This window comes from Lygodium microphyllum, chromosome 5 (genome assembly GCF_053477565.2).
Source record: "Lygodium microphyllum isolate KBCC chromosome 5, Lygodium_microphyllum_v1.1.10, whole genome shotgun sequence".
NCBI lineage: Eukaryota > Viridiplantae > Streptophyta > Polypodiopsida > Schizaeales > Lygodiaceae > Lygodium > Lygodium microphyllum.
Window position 1 is genome coordinate 74,364,819 of NC_141139.1, and position 15,499 is coordinate 74,380,317.

The 15,499-nt window shown below is 41.7% G+C and overlaps 1 protein-coding gene across 1 annotated transcript; it reads right to left on the minus strand.

Annotated features, from left to right (window-relative positions):
• Nucleotides 1-3,857: 3,857 nt before the first annotated feature.
• On the minus strand, nt 3,858-7,085 carry LOC148035992 (pentatricopeptide repeat-containing protein At3g09040, mitochondrial-like). Its single transcript, XM_087678877.1, has one exon. The coding sequence runs from the start codon at nt 7,083-7,085 to the stop codon at nt 3,858-3,860; it is 3,228 nt and encodes a 1,075-aa protein (XP_087535003.1).
• Between the last annotated feature and the right edge of the window lie 8,414 nt (nt 7,086-15,499).

The window sequence follows — 15,499 nt, forward strand, 5'->3', positions numbered from 1 at the left end:
CCCACTTGTAATTTCTCATGCAAAATCACAAAAAGATACATAATAGCATGCATCATCCAATTATCTAAAAATGTATATTACGCAAAGTAAAAGAGGTAAATAAGAAAATTGCAACTGTATATCCCCAATGCCAATAATATCTAATACCAAGTCATTGCTCAGTCTCATAAAGCCTATCATGCTGCAATAGGATTGAAACCAATCCCTATGCAAGGTAGCATAAAAAGAAGCCCTTGAATTAAGCAAACAACACTTAGAATATGTAGATGAAGCATCAGTCAATTGACACGCATCAAGAGAGGAAGCTATTACGATTTACTAAATATTTAACTCATGCTACATTACATTTATCTATTTAATCTTTACACTAGACTTACTAAAAATAATGTTGTAATCATCAAACTTTTTCTACACTTTGGCCTTGTATTTCTCTTTGTGCTTATTATCGTACATCTTATGATACTACAACCAAATATGACCCTATTTTCCACAATAATGACCTGTCAAAGAGAACTTATGATGATGAGACTACAATCGAAACTGAGACCTCTATGAGTTTCTACCATTGCAATCATTACCACTCTTACCATCATGTCTATCTCTAACAATCAATGCATAAGAAATACAAGTTGCATCCATATTCTTTTCGTTTATCTCCTCTATGAGTAAAACACACTTAATATCTTAGAGTTTCAAGCCATCTTTAGGCATATTAGCACACATCGCTATACGAAAAGTGTCCCATGACTAAAGAAGTGTTACAAGCAAAAACAAGGGAGGTAGGTTATTCTTGAACTCAATGCCTTGCGAAGCCAACTAGCTGAAAATCGAATGAAATTCATTCAAATGTCCACTAGTCCCTTCATACGAAGGTCTATAAGCCATTTCAACCAATATATTTATGATGCACAACTTTTTTTATTATAAAGATTGCATATATTTTCCCATAATTACCAAGTATTATCTTCAAGTGTAATAACATTAAAGTAAACATGTTTAGACAATAATAGTATAAGGGTAAATTTACATAGCTCATCCAACTCATCACAATCATCTTGATCCATGCCTTCGAATATTACACTTTTGGTTTTCAATAGCCTAACCTGTTTCTTTTGAACTAGTACCTGCCACGTAGGAGAAATTTGTACCATCAAGCTTTTTAATATTGAAAATAGCATTATTATTTGAAAAACTGTCCATAATGACAGTATACCAATGCAAAATCCAAGAGAATGGCCTATTATAAATGACTACAAATTAACCCCCAAAACTCAACCAAAACAAGGGCAAAATAGAAGAGAATACCAAGTATAGAGCTATCCACCAACTACAAGCAATAGACTACCAAAGTGCAATCTCCAATTTCCAAGACGATATTGAAAATTGTAGTTACAGCACTGCTGTAATAAATGTAGCAATATAACTAAGACCACTGTGGAAAAATAATGAGGAAAGACCAAGCTTCCATTGCTATGAATATCCAAATAATAACCAGAATATATAAAAGCCACTAGTAGTGAATAGGTATATAATTGATACTAAAGTTTGTCATAAACTCAAGGGTGTCATTAAACCATACATCCCATATAGATCTCAAGAGCAACTACAAAGATCTATCAAATGCACAACTGATTGAGCAAAGAGTAAGGATGCTCAGCACATAACCAATTTACATGTATATATCACTAATAAATTGCTAACAAAGATAAGTGTTGATATCCATCAAATCAACCTACAAGCGAAGGTAATTATGTCCAATAGTCTAAAAGAAAGCATATAAATGAATCAAGAGTCCCACTATCTCAAAGAACCCAAGCTGTGGTAAGTAAGTGTAAGCGTCTCCCATTGGAAGTGAATTTGAAATGCAAAGTAAGCAAGCAAAGCTCAAGACATATACATCAAAGCATATGGAATGCCCAAGCGCATCACAAGACATTCGAAAGTGTAAGTGTCCAATGAAGATTCATTACCCGTGAGTAAGTACAAAAGCTCAAAGTAACTGAATAAAGCCCAAGTATATCAAATGTAACTCAAATCCAAGTGCCAAAGCATGCCATAACTAGATCCAGGTTCGTACATGAATGCTAGACATCACCGTAGACATATAGTATAGCCAAAATACCATTTAGGCACAATAGACATTCAAAGTATATAGCTTACTCTTGTATGCTTGCTACCCAAACTGTTATAACAATAATAAACCTCTACAAAACTAAGCTAATCAAGCTTTAAACAATCCACCTAGCATCCCAAAACATAATCATATAATCTGGATACCAAAATAGCATCGTTGAAGCACCAAACATGCATGATGAAATTTATTGTTTACTGTCCAAACAAAACTATTTTATTCTATGTAAAACAGAGAAATGAAAACATACAAAATTAGCTCTATAAGTACTCAGATTTGTAGCTCTTATTGCATTCTTCATTTCAAGATATACAATACCTAAATCCGATATCGTATGCAAAAGTTATGACCAAAATATAAAAAGTGCTATCAAGCTGCTATAGCTATCCACGACTTCTGCAACATACTTTGTATCTACTCAAAATGGATAGAATGGCTGTTTCGTAGCTTAGTAAATACTCAACAAGGCTCAGCTAAACCCCAAAAAGCTCCTTGACAAGCCAAGAGACAGGGAAGACTCAATGCATACCTTGGAAGGAAGAAACAATGGCTACCATGAAACTGGACCAAAAATCAGTTTTGGTTGCTTTAAAAACAACATTTCAGGTTGTCCTCTCTCCACCATTACTTGATCTTTGATGGACAAGTGATGTGTTGCAAGAAGGGACCTATAAGGTCTAGAGAGTATCTATTGGAGCATACTATCTTCAAGCCCACTGGTAGTGATTACCTCACGCTAACAAAGGAAAATGTACGATACATGATGAATCAGATGCAAAAGGTTATGTAACATCCTTTCCTGAGCTGCAGACAAGTCTGTAGAAAAATTTGGTAGATTGTGCAGCCCATTCCATATTCCAATATCAATAATATAGCTTAAAGATTTGAACTTGCAAAAACAGAACAGAATCAACCCAGTCACACATTACAAGTGATCTCCTCTCGGCTAAATCAATACGGGGCACTTATGCTGGCCATGAATCTAGAGCATGTGAATAACTTTGGTGGATGCCAAAATCACAGAATGGAATCTTTTTCTCAGATGGATTTGGAAGTATAAGCTGCCTTTCAAGCAACACTTGTTATGTTGGTGTTTGGCTAGTGTGCTCCTCTTTGGCCTCAGGCTTGCCTTAAGTAAGGTCCCCTTCCTGCTCACAAAAAGATGCTCCTTGCACAATTGTCTGCTTGTTTGGACACTAGATGCCCATCTTACCACTTTAGGATGCATTTGTGCATGTTTTACTTGATCACACTCAGTTTTCACATAACCAAAATACTAGGCATTGTTCACAATTTGGAAGTCACAAGATCACGCTTTTGGTTTGGGATCCTATATTTGAGATGTATACATTCTTCTGGGAATCCCTACAGCAATTTTTGTATAACTTAGTCTGGAGAACCTTAATCAATTCAATTTAAGTTTTTCCAATGTTTTTGATTTATTATTTGCAGTGCTACCCACCTTGGTAGCTTCAGTCTTTCTAGAGTGTCTTTGATTAGAAAATTAATTCCACTATTAAAAAAGGCATGCAGACTCATGTGCCTGGTTATGCTAGTTCAACAAGTAAACAAGTGCTATCTTTTTTAGATATATTCACATGGCAATTCACCATTTCTCAAAGTCCTCACACATTTCAAACACATACCCTCGTGTTATTGTTAGGCTTCAATCAACTCACTTTACATTTCTAAGTTTTCTTGTTATCTAAACTAACATTGTCTAAGTCTAATTGTAAAATGAAACACTTCCTTCAAATTCAAAAGATGTTCCTCCACATTGTGCATTGGATACAACTTCTGAGACCAATTCTAGGTTAGGTACATAACCTTCATCTATCGTACCCATACAAAGTACAATTGGGGATTCGAATGTTTCTTTGTTTTGTTCAACACCCACAACAAATTCATAGATTACCTTATTCACCTCAACCAAAGCCTTTCCAGCCTTTTTCACTGTCCCACAAAATTTCCTCATAGTTTCCACTCTCTTGGCATCAGGCCACCTGCCAGTGCTTGCATAAATATCTGCCATCAACATATATGCAGCAGCATCTTCTTGGTGCATCTCAACAAGCTGCTGGAAGCATCTGTGCCCTGCTTCCACTTCTCCATATATTTTGCAACTAGCAAGCACATCCAGTAGAAAACCACTGGAGGGAGGGCACTGCATGGCTGCAAGATATCGTTCTGCCTCCGAAACATGTCCAAATCTTGCTAGAAGGTCAACTATACAGGCAAAGTGATAAAAATTTGGGTGAATTCCATATTCTTCTCTCATGACTTTGAAATATCCTTGACCTTCAATCACCAGGCTGGCATGACTGCATGCAGCAAGTAGGCAGATGAATGTGACAGAATTTGGCCTCATGTCCTGTTCTTGCATCTCATCAAAACATTTGACAGCCATATGACCTTGATGGTTCTCACCATATACCTTTATCATTGTGTTCCATGATACAAGATCTCGATCAGGCAGCTTGTCGAACACATCCCTTCCTTCCACAACCAAACCACACTTGCCATACATGTCTATCAGCACATTCCCCACGGAGAGATCCATTGTTAAACCCACTTTGATAATCTCAATATGTAGTTCTCGGCCTGCTTCTAAGGCTCCTATAGTGCCACAAGCTTTGAAACAAAGAGCAAATGTGACTTCATCTGCAGACACTCCTTTTATTTGCAATTGCTTGAAACAGTTCAATGCCTCCTCATCAAGCCCATGTTCAGAGTATCCTGAAATTAGCGTGTTCCAGACAACCACATTCTTGGTTGGCAAACTATCAAACACTTGCCATGCTTCTGCAAGCAAGTCAAGTTTTACATATTTATCAACTAGTGCACTGCCCACATATACATCAGTGTCAAATCCCCTTTTGATCACTTCAGCATGTAATGGTTCACATGATTCTGAGCCTCCAGCAGTGCCGAAAGCTTTCAAGCTGCAAAGAAGTGTGATAATATCTGCAGATACACCTTCAAGATACATCTGTCTAAAACAGCTCAACACTTCATCATCCAGCCGAAGCTCAGCATATCCTGCAATCAGAGCATTCCAGGAGACTGCATCTTGAATTGAAAATTGCTCGATCAATCTACGTGCTTCTACAAGCAAGCCATGTTTGGAGTATATATCCACAACTGTGCTGATAAGAAATGGCTCCCTTTCCATTCCTGTCTTGATTGTTTCAGCATATATTTCTTGAGCCCTTTTCAGGGCTCCTAAAGAGCCACAAGCTTTCAAGCCAGATACCAATGTAACAGCATCAGCAGACACACTTTCCAGCTGCATCTGTTGAAAACAGTTCAATGCTTCCTCACCCATCCCTAGGTCAGTATACCTTGAAATTAAAGCATTCCAAGAAACTGTGTCATGAGTTGGCAACCCGCGAAAAACTTGATGTGCTTCTGCAAGTGATCCACATTTACTGTACATGTCCACAAGTGAGCTTCCCACTTGGAGGTCTATTTCCATTCCTTTTCTAGTCACTTCACTGTGTACGTTTTGCCCCATTTCTAAAGATCCAGTCATCCCACATGCCTTTAAAGCCAAAACATATGTCACAGGATCCAGAGGCATACAATGCAGTTGAACTTTCTGAAAACAATGCAATGCATCATTGTCAAGCTCATGTTCTATATATCCTGCAATCAGTGTGTTGTATGAGACAACATCAGCCTCTGTCAGCCAGTTAAACACTGAGCTTGCTTCAGCGAGCAAGCCATGATGGATGTACAGACTTAATAGTGTGTTACCCACATAAAGCTGTCCTTCTAATCCCATTTTAGTTATTTCAACATGTAAGTCCCTGCCAGTTTCTAGAGCTCCTCTGGCCCTACAAGCTTTCAAGGAGCAAACAAATGTGACAGAATCAGGTTCTATACCCTCTAGTCGCATTTGTTGAAAACAATTCTGGACCTCCTCACTGTTTCCTATTTCAGTAAATCCTGTAATCATTGCATTCCAAGAGACTGCGTTTCGAACTGGCAACTCAGCAAACACATAACATGCCTCAAAAAGCAAACCACGTTTAACATAAAAATCGACCAGCGTACTCCCCACATACAACTCCTTTTCCAACCCCTTTTTGATTGTTTCAGCATGAATTTGCTGACCTGTCTTCGAGGTCTGTATGTATCCACAGGCTTTCAAGGAGCCAGAGAATGTGATAGCATCTACTGGCAAACCATCCAGCTGCATCTGGATGTAGATGTTTACTGCTTCCTCACTGAAACCATGATCAACATAACCTGTAATCAATGCAGCCCCTGCCACTGCATTTCGATTTGGAAGCTGGTAGAATACCGAGCCTGCTTCTGCAAGCATCTCACATTTAGCATACATATAGACCAGCGAGCTTCCGACATAAAGCTCAGTTTCCAAGCCTCTCTTGGTAGTTTCAGTGTGTACGAGTTGACCTGTTTGTAAGGCTCTGGCAATACCACAAGCTTTCAAGCAGCCAAGAAATGTGATAGCATCTACAAACACATGTTCCAGCTCCATTTTGTTCAACAGGTTTAGAACCTCATCACCACAACCATGCTCAGCATATCCCACAATCAGTGCATTCCATGAGACTGCATCTCGAACATGTAGTTGATCAAATACTTGCCGAGCATCATCTAGCAAGCTGCACTTCACATACATATCCACTAGTGCACCTCCGATGTACAGCTCGCTTTCAAATGCCTTTCTAATTGCATCGCTGTGAAATCCTCGGGCTGTTTCTGCATCTTCAAGCTTGGCGCAAGCATTGAGCAAGGCTACATAGGTATATCTCGTAGGTTGCACACACTCTTCCTCTTCCATCTGGTGATACAGCTGCAGAGCCTGCCGAGGTTCTCCACAATTGACATAGCCGGCAATAAGGGATGTCCAAGAATGCTCATTACGGTCAGGCAATCTTTCAAAGACGCGCAGAGCATCAGGCAAGCTATCAAATTCCACCAGCATAGGGACAAGGAAGTTGCCGAGGACGGGGTGCAAATCAAGGCGGTGCTCACACATGCAGGCGTGCAAGCGCATAGCGCAGGCGCGATTCTTCTCCTTTCTGCAGCTGCGCAGGGCGCCGATCCAGTTTTCGACAGCTGCTAGCGGGAGAAGCTCGCCCGGCATGATGATGCAGGAAAGGACTGCCACTGCCACGGGGGCAAGAAAGGAGGATCACCACTGATGATGGTGGAGGGGCTCTCCCTGTCTCCCAACAGGGCAGGCAGGAGCCCCGAAGCATCCTCGCCCCAGCTCTCATCAAGCCATCCTGCTGGGGGAACAAGGACGGATGCTGAGAACCTGAGCTTCTTCCAACAGGCATTGATAGGATGACTGAGACCTCCCAAGATAGTGGTGCAGTGGAAGCATGACAGGAATAAGCTCTAGCCAAGTTCCCCCACATTGTGAATTCCCGTACCATGAGCTCTTCCGAGACACCACATACCATGCGCGTTCACACGATGGCGGTGGAAGTTGGGTTGTTAGGGAATGCATTTTCCGGTGCTTATGCTACAAAAACATCCCTACTTATTGTATATATTTCGTTGTCCTTTAGTTCACACGACTTATTATTTTTATATATTTTATATATTTCGTTGTCCTTTAGTTCACACGCCTTATTATTTTTCATGGTTATTGACCCAATAAAGCATTGCCCACAACACATCAGACATATGCCTACATGCTATAATACATTTTAGACACATGGAGCTTTAAAAAACATGCTTAAGCCAAGAACCATTAGCTCAAGTGGTAGCAAAATGGTGTCATACACCCAAGGTCACGAGTTCCATTCTCGTAGGTAGCACTACAACATCTTGTATGATGTATGATGTAAGAGAGTGAATATTGTTCCACTCGGCTGGTCACCAAGTTGGAAGCTATAATGGGACCACTTGCTTTAAAAAAATTCTGTGGGGGGTCAAGGGTTTGGGCACCCATTGATTATAAGTATCAATGTAAGCCGCGATATTCAATTAATGTAAAAATCTATTTGCGCCTAAAAAAACATGCTTAAGTTTCATGTAAGGCTTCTTAGATAAAAGAAATCTTCAAACACCTTGTTGAGCGTTGCTCTCTCACTCTCATAGCTAAACATTGATGGAGTATATGCTGATAATAACTATCTAGTGAAGATGTCCATCTTGTGGTGCTACCATCCTTGCTATTAGTTAGCTCTACTAAAAAGAACATGGTCATCCTATATCCTCGAAAGATTTAACGTTCTAAATACGCTCAATGTGTGTTTATATATCTTCATTTGTCAACTACTCATGTAAGATGGCCAACTTGTGGTTTTGCCATCCTTATTTATAAATCTTTATGCTAGAATTAATAATATTACTTAGTCTTATACGATTAAGACATTTTGAATTAGAAGCAATTCATGAATTCTTAAGACTAAGTATAGTTGAGTGAAATCAAATAATAGAATATGATCAAGAAAAAGGAAAAGACCGTATTTGGTCATACAAATTCACAAACAATAAACATATCTCTAGATCTTCATTCAACCTTCAAAAATTCATCTCTCTCAAGCATCATTCTTAAGGACATGCATCCTTAAGATCACGTGCATAGGTGACTTAGTCATAGATGATGTAGTAATATTGCATGCACGCGCAGGCGCGCGCGCGCGCGCGCACACACACACACACACACACACACAGAGTGAGTCTAAGCATCCCATTACTTGTTAATGTTGAGCCTGTTTAACACCTATCTCATATCTTTTAAAAGTAGGTGCTTTAAAAGCTCACCTTTATATTAGATAGGGTTTAGTCACGTAGTAAGGGCTAGTACTACTACTGGCACTTGGCTAGCACCCCATTAGGTAATTCAAAGAGAGAGTCAAGTGGGCCGTTACAAAAAGGGGAGAAGATTGACCCATCCTCACGGAGTGGATTAGTGAGTCATGATATCATCTTTCTTCTATTGGGATATCTAAAGAACCAAATTATTCTCTTTCCTCTCTCATCAAGTACTATTGTGAAACATATATGGTGTATATAATCACTGGAGCTAGATGGCATGTTCACTAACTCACAACCACCTATGCCTAGCCCATACATGTTATTTCATGTATTTGCAAACCCCTTTACCTCGCAAGGACCTTGCTTAGACTTTTGAGCAATATTCGACATGTGTTTGCCCTATCAACAAAATCTCACGAGTAACACATTTATATGTATTTTGACTTGCACAATCATCGTGATGTTCTCATACTCATACACATTTCTTATGCTAAATTGGTGTACATATGCACTCATGTATTGGCAAGAGTTAACAAGTTAAGGATTATATATATTTTTAAATTTTGTATCAAAAAATCTCACATGCTTGTGCAAGTTGATATGAGTAAAGACTTTGTGTTCACTTGTGTAGCATGCTTGCCTTGTTAAAGCCTCTTGAAATATATCCATGATAAGTAAATATAGATGTGCAAGCTAAGTAGAAATAAACAAGTTGATGTCCTCAAAGAGACCCATAGACTTTGGTTTTTCACTAATACCATTACAATTCTTTAATATCTAGTTATTGAAGAACCAATAGAGCCCTAAAAAATGAGTTAATATTTAAAGAGATGTCCATTTCTCATAGATGAGTTTATAAGGCATTGCAACACAACACAATTTCGATGATATGTGTTTGTAAATAGCTATCATCTTAGGGAACTTTTTTTGTATAACAACATACCATGGGCAAGGAGTTCTAGGTTGACTTTGTCATCATATGTGTTTTTGTCTAGCAGTCCTTGAGATGCTATATGCATTGTTAACATCAGTAATACATTGTCTCATCCACTTTGCCAATGCTTAGACATCTTAATTAAAATACCATGGGTTTTTATGGATGAGGTCACCATAAAATACATATTTTAAATAGATAGATAGATGAAATCTACACCCAAGATGTAAAGTTAGTAACCATTTTCAAGTTTCTCCTATCATTGCATTTATAACAATTGTAAAGTTGCATCAATTGGACTTTGACTATCTTTATAGCAATTCCTTAGGGAGGTTACTACATGTATATCCTCTACATCACGTGCGTTCAAGGCCTATTTATAAATATCCTTATCTGTGAATTTTTCATGAATAAAACATAATCTTTTTGAAAGGTGAGAAGGATCGAAGCTTGCACGCGAGCTATGGCGGGAGAGCAAGAGCAAGAAAAGAGAGAGACAAGACATGGGAACTCCAACAGTCACAATGTGTGACCAGGCCTTCCTTTATTCAAACTGTCACTAAAAGAATAAAGAATAAAGTGACGTGACGGGCGCCCGCCACCTGCAGTGTGCAGTGGCGGGTACTGTCAGTGTAGTAATACACGGGGCGGCACTGTCAGTGTAGTAATACACGGGGCGGCACTGTTAGTGTAGTAACACACGGGGCGGCACGGCGGAGGTGCCTTTACCCCCAACAACCTCCCACTTAAAGGCGAATCTGCCCTAGTGAGAGAGAAAAGAAAAAGAAAAGACAGTACAAATGTACATAGGTACAAGGGATGAGGAAAGGCGACATCTCATCCAACGCCCATCAACCTCCTGAGGAAGGCAAAGCGCTCAGTAGTGAGGCTCTTCGTGAGTAGATCTACAGGATTCTCGTCAGTGGAAATCTTGACAAGGTCAACAGACTTGTCCTCCACGACACCACGTATGAAGTGATACCTCACCTCAATGTGTTTCATCTTCGCATGGAAGACCGGATTCTTAGCCAACTGAATGGCACTCATAGAATCCGAATGCAGTGTAGGTGTAGCATCAATCCCAAGGTCAGCAACTAGACGGCCTAACCATATGGCCTCCTTGCAAGCCTCAGTGGCTGCAACATACTCGGCCTCAGTGGTAGACAAAGCCGTACACTTCTGAACCCTGGACATCCAAGAGACAGCCCCTCCAGCATAGGTGAATACATAGCCAGAAGTGGACTTCCTACTATCTGCATGTCCTGCATAATCGGAGTCAGTGTACCCCACGACCCCTGTATCCTGGCTGCCATAGCAAATACACATATCTGCTGTGCCCTTCAGGTACCTCATGATACCCTTCACGGCATCCCAATGTCTGCTGCCAGGTGTAGCCATATAGCGTGCCACAACACCAACTGCATGCGCAATATCTGGACGAGTGGCTATCATGGCATATATCAAATTGCCCACGGCTGAAGCATAAGGGATCTTGGCCATCTCGGCTCTCTGCTCATTTGTCTGCGGACAATCGGCATGTGATACCTTCACATAAGAAGGTAATGGACAGCCAATAGGCTTTACGTCTTGCATGCGGAAGCGCTCAAGGACTTTATGAATGTACTCCCGCTGTGAGAGATACAAAAGCCCCTGATGCCTATCGCGCTTAATGCGCATCCCAAGTATATGTGAGGCCTGTCCCAAATCCTTCATCTCAAAGCTCTTCTTCAGCTGAGATTTAACAGCATCTAGCTCATCATGAGCTTTCCCTGCTATCAGCATATCATCAACATAGAGTACCAAGATAAGCAAACTGCCATCACGGGCTTTCTTCGTGTAAAGACACGGATCCATAGCACTCCTGCTGTAGCCCTGTGACTGCATAAAGGCATCAAACTTATGATACCATTCCCTAGGTGCCTACTTCAAGCCATACAAGCTCTTCTTCAACTTGCACACTAGGTGCTCCCTGCCAGGTTCTGCAAAGCCCTTAGGCTGATCCATATAGATCTCATCATGCAAGTCCCCATGTAGAAAAGCCGTCTTGACATCCATCTGATATAGATCTAAGTCAAGCTGTGCAACCAAAGCCAAGACTAAGCGCAGGGTGGTCATCTTAACCACAGGAGAGAAGACCTCATCAAAGTCCACACCATGTTCCTGCTTAAAACCCTTTGCTACCAATCTAGCCTTGTATGCCAGCTTGGGGTGTCCAGAGGTACTTTTCAGCTTGTACACCCACTTGCATGGCAAAGCCTTCTTGCCCTTAGGCAAGGCAACCAAATCCCAAGTCTCATTCTTATACAGGGAGTCTATCTCAGACTGCATAGCCCTCTCCCAGGAGTGACTGTCACCCCTGCGCATAGCCTCATCATAAGTGAAAGGCTCTCCTGCATCTGTAACCAAAACATAATGCATAGAGGGTTGAAATCTATCAGGTGGGCGTCTGTCTCTAGCAGACCGTCTCACCGCAGGCTCTACTGCCTGTCTAACTGCCTGTCCAACACCCTGGCCCTGTGGAGGAACTGCTGCAAGCTGTACTACTGGCTGTGCTGGAGCTTTAGGCTCCTCCTGAAAGATCACTCTGCAGATCTCAACCACCTTCTCAGGCTGGCTGTGCATCTTGTCTTCATGGAAGACGACATCATGGCTGCGTACTATTTTCCGCGCCTGCGGATCCCATAGGCGATAGCCCATCTCTCCTGACTCACCATAGCCAAGGAATATGCATTTAATGCTCTTTGGATCCAATTTGCTCCTCTTGTCCTTGGGCACATGGCAGAATGCCTCACATCCAAAGACACGGAGATGCGCATAAGAGGGTGGCTTACCAGCCCAAACTTCCTCTGCAACCTGGAAATCCAATCCACTAGAAGGCGATCGGTTTATGACATGCACTGCCGTACTAACTACCTCAGCCCAAAAACTCTGGGGTAGGCCTGCATGGCTAAGCATAGAGCGCACACGCTCCTGAATAGTCCTGTTCATGCGCTCAGCCAAACCATTCTGGGGTGGGGTGTAAGGGGCGGTCAACTGACGCTTAATACCCCTGTCATCACAAAATTGCTCAAAAGCATGTGAGACATATTCTCCCCCATTATCTGTCCTAAGGCATTTCAGCCTATACCCAGTCTGGTTCTCAACAAGAGCAAGCCATCTCTGAAAAACTGCCAAGACATCGGACTTCTGCTTTATGGGATAAGCCCACACTTTCCTAGAAAAATCATCAATGAAGGTAACGAAGTACTTCGTGCCACCCATAGACATGCAAGGCATAGGCCCACAAACATCGGAATGCACCAATGCCAAGGGCTCACTCATGCGTGGCCTACCCGATTTCTTATGCGTAGACCTATTCTGCTTACCATAAAGACAATGATCACATGAGTCGAAACATGCATAATCCAAAGGCGGAAGATACTGCAAACTAGATAACATTTTCATTCCCTTCAAAGACATGTGCCCTAAACGAGCATGCCAAAGTGATACATGTGGGATAGAACCCACTGCCAAAACATGGTCAACTGAGGACCCAGATACAACAAGAGGATAGAGGCTGCCAGACTTGGCGCCTCTAGCAAGCACAAGTCTGCCACGAGTAATCTTCCACGCAGAATCCCCAAAACATACATGAAATCCTGCATCATCTAGCTGTCCTGCAGACATAAGACTGCGTGTAAGTGCAGGTACATGACGTACATCCCTAAGCAAAAATGAACTGCCAGTGGAAAACTGCAACTGAATATCACCCATGCCCACAATGTCAAGAGACCTGTCGTCTCCAAGTCCGACTGAACCAGATATAGTGCGGTAAGAGTGGAACCACTCACGGTAAGGCGTCACATGGAAGGATGCTCCAGAATCCAATAACCAGCACTGTGCATACATACTAGATGTCTCAGTCAAGTGTGAAGCATCAGAAGAACTAGCTGCAAGTATAAACTCATCACCACCATCGGACTCCTCAGTCTGCGTGACATTAATTTCCTCAATCTTGACGCTGGACTTCGCAGGTACTATGCTGCGATCAGAGGACTTCTCATGCACTTTATCTTTCCCCTTATCCTTGCGCTTCTCATTGCGCAACTCATGACACTGTGGTCTAATATGGCTATTTTTCCCACAATGATGACAAGTGACATTTGCATTGCGCCCACGCGACTTACTACGCGACTTGCCACGAGATTTAGACCGACCCTTCTGCGAGTCACGACCACGGTTATTACCACGATCATTCCTGTCACTCCTGCCTCTAACTGTCAAAGCATGACTACCACGAGAGGCATCCAAGTTTTTGCGATTCACCTCTTCCTGAAGAAGAGCACTCTCAACATCTGCCAATTTTAGAGTAGCACTAGAGGCACAAAGAGCAGTACGGAAAACATCCCATGACTCATTCAGAGTCCCAAGCAAGAAAAGAGGAGTTACTTCCTCTCCAAAGGTGATATCCTACGAAGTCAGGTTCTTTAGTATAGCATGGAACTGGCTCAAGTGAGCAGACATAGTCGCATTATCCTTCATGCGCAGATCCATAAGCTGCTTCAACCAGTACATCTGACTCGCCGGACTTTTCTTATCATAAAGATTCTTGATCTTATTCCATAGATCCCATGCACTCTGTGCTTCCTCAAATACATTATAATGTACCTGTTCAGTGAGAGACAATACAATCATGGACTTGCATAGCTCATCAAGTTCAAGCCAGTCATCATTGTCCATAGTTTCAGGCTGCTCCCCACTCAACCGAAGTGGCTTAATCTGAGATTTCTGCACCAAGGCCTGCCAAATTTGACTCTTCCAATAAGAGTAGTTGGTACCATCCAACTTTGTAATGTTAAAGATGGCACTATCATGCGAAGATGACGCCATTATGCAGGCTGGAAATGCCCAAACAGTCCAAAACTGCTTGCTGTTTTACTGCAGAAACTACCCAAAAATGACCAAAACGGGGTCCAAAGGGCGAGCAAAGTGTGCCAAAAGTTGCTGCCCACTTAGTACTAGGTGCGGTACACCAAATCAGGATATTTCAGCATGAAAAGTACACCTCAGTCCACCAATAACTGCTTGCTGTAATAAATTGCAGGTATGCAGTCTAGAGAGCAAACTGTCCCAAAATAGGATCCAATGTCAAGCAAACAATGCTAGGTCCAAAGCCGGCATGAAACGGACATAAGCAAGGCCAATGACAGTGAAAAGAACATGAGCTCAACACCGAAGCATGTCAAAATAACATCTGCCAGTGAAAGGCACACCCCCAGACACTCTAGGCAAAGTGTTCCTGTAACTGCCAAAACCTGACACAAATAGGTGTCTACTCAAAGAGAAAGATCCAAATATGAGACTCAGCTCATAAGCATCCTGTGAACCAAGAGTACATCAATGCATATCCATAAAGATCGGAGTATGATCCCAAAGTCTCAATGCGTATGTAGCTGCTCAAGACATAAACTGCTCCAAATACATGTAAGTGCTCCAATAGCATGCAACTGTCAAAGGTCAAGCAAGCATGTAAAATGCTCCCACTGGCACAAAAGGCGTACAAAGCGAGCTTAGAAGCTCAAACAACCCAAGAGAAAGCACCAGTGATAAGTGACCCTGTCAATGCATCAAGCGCATCCAAGAGAGCATGACATACATGAAGCACCGGTCGTATTAACCATGAAGCAATACATAAGCCCAAATTTGCTCTC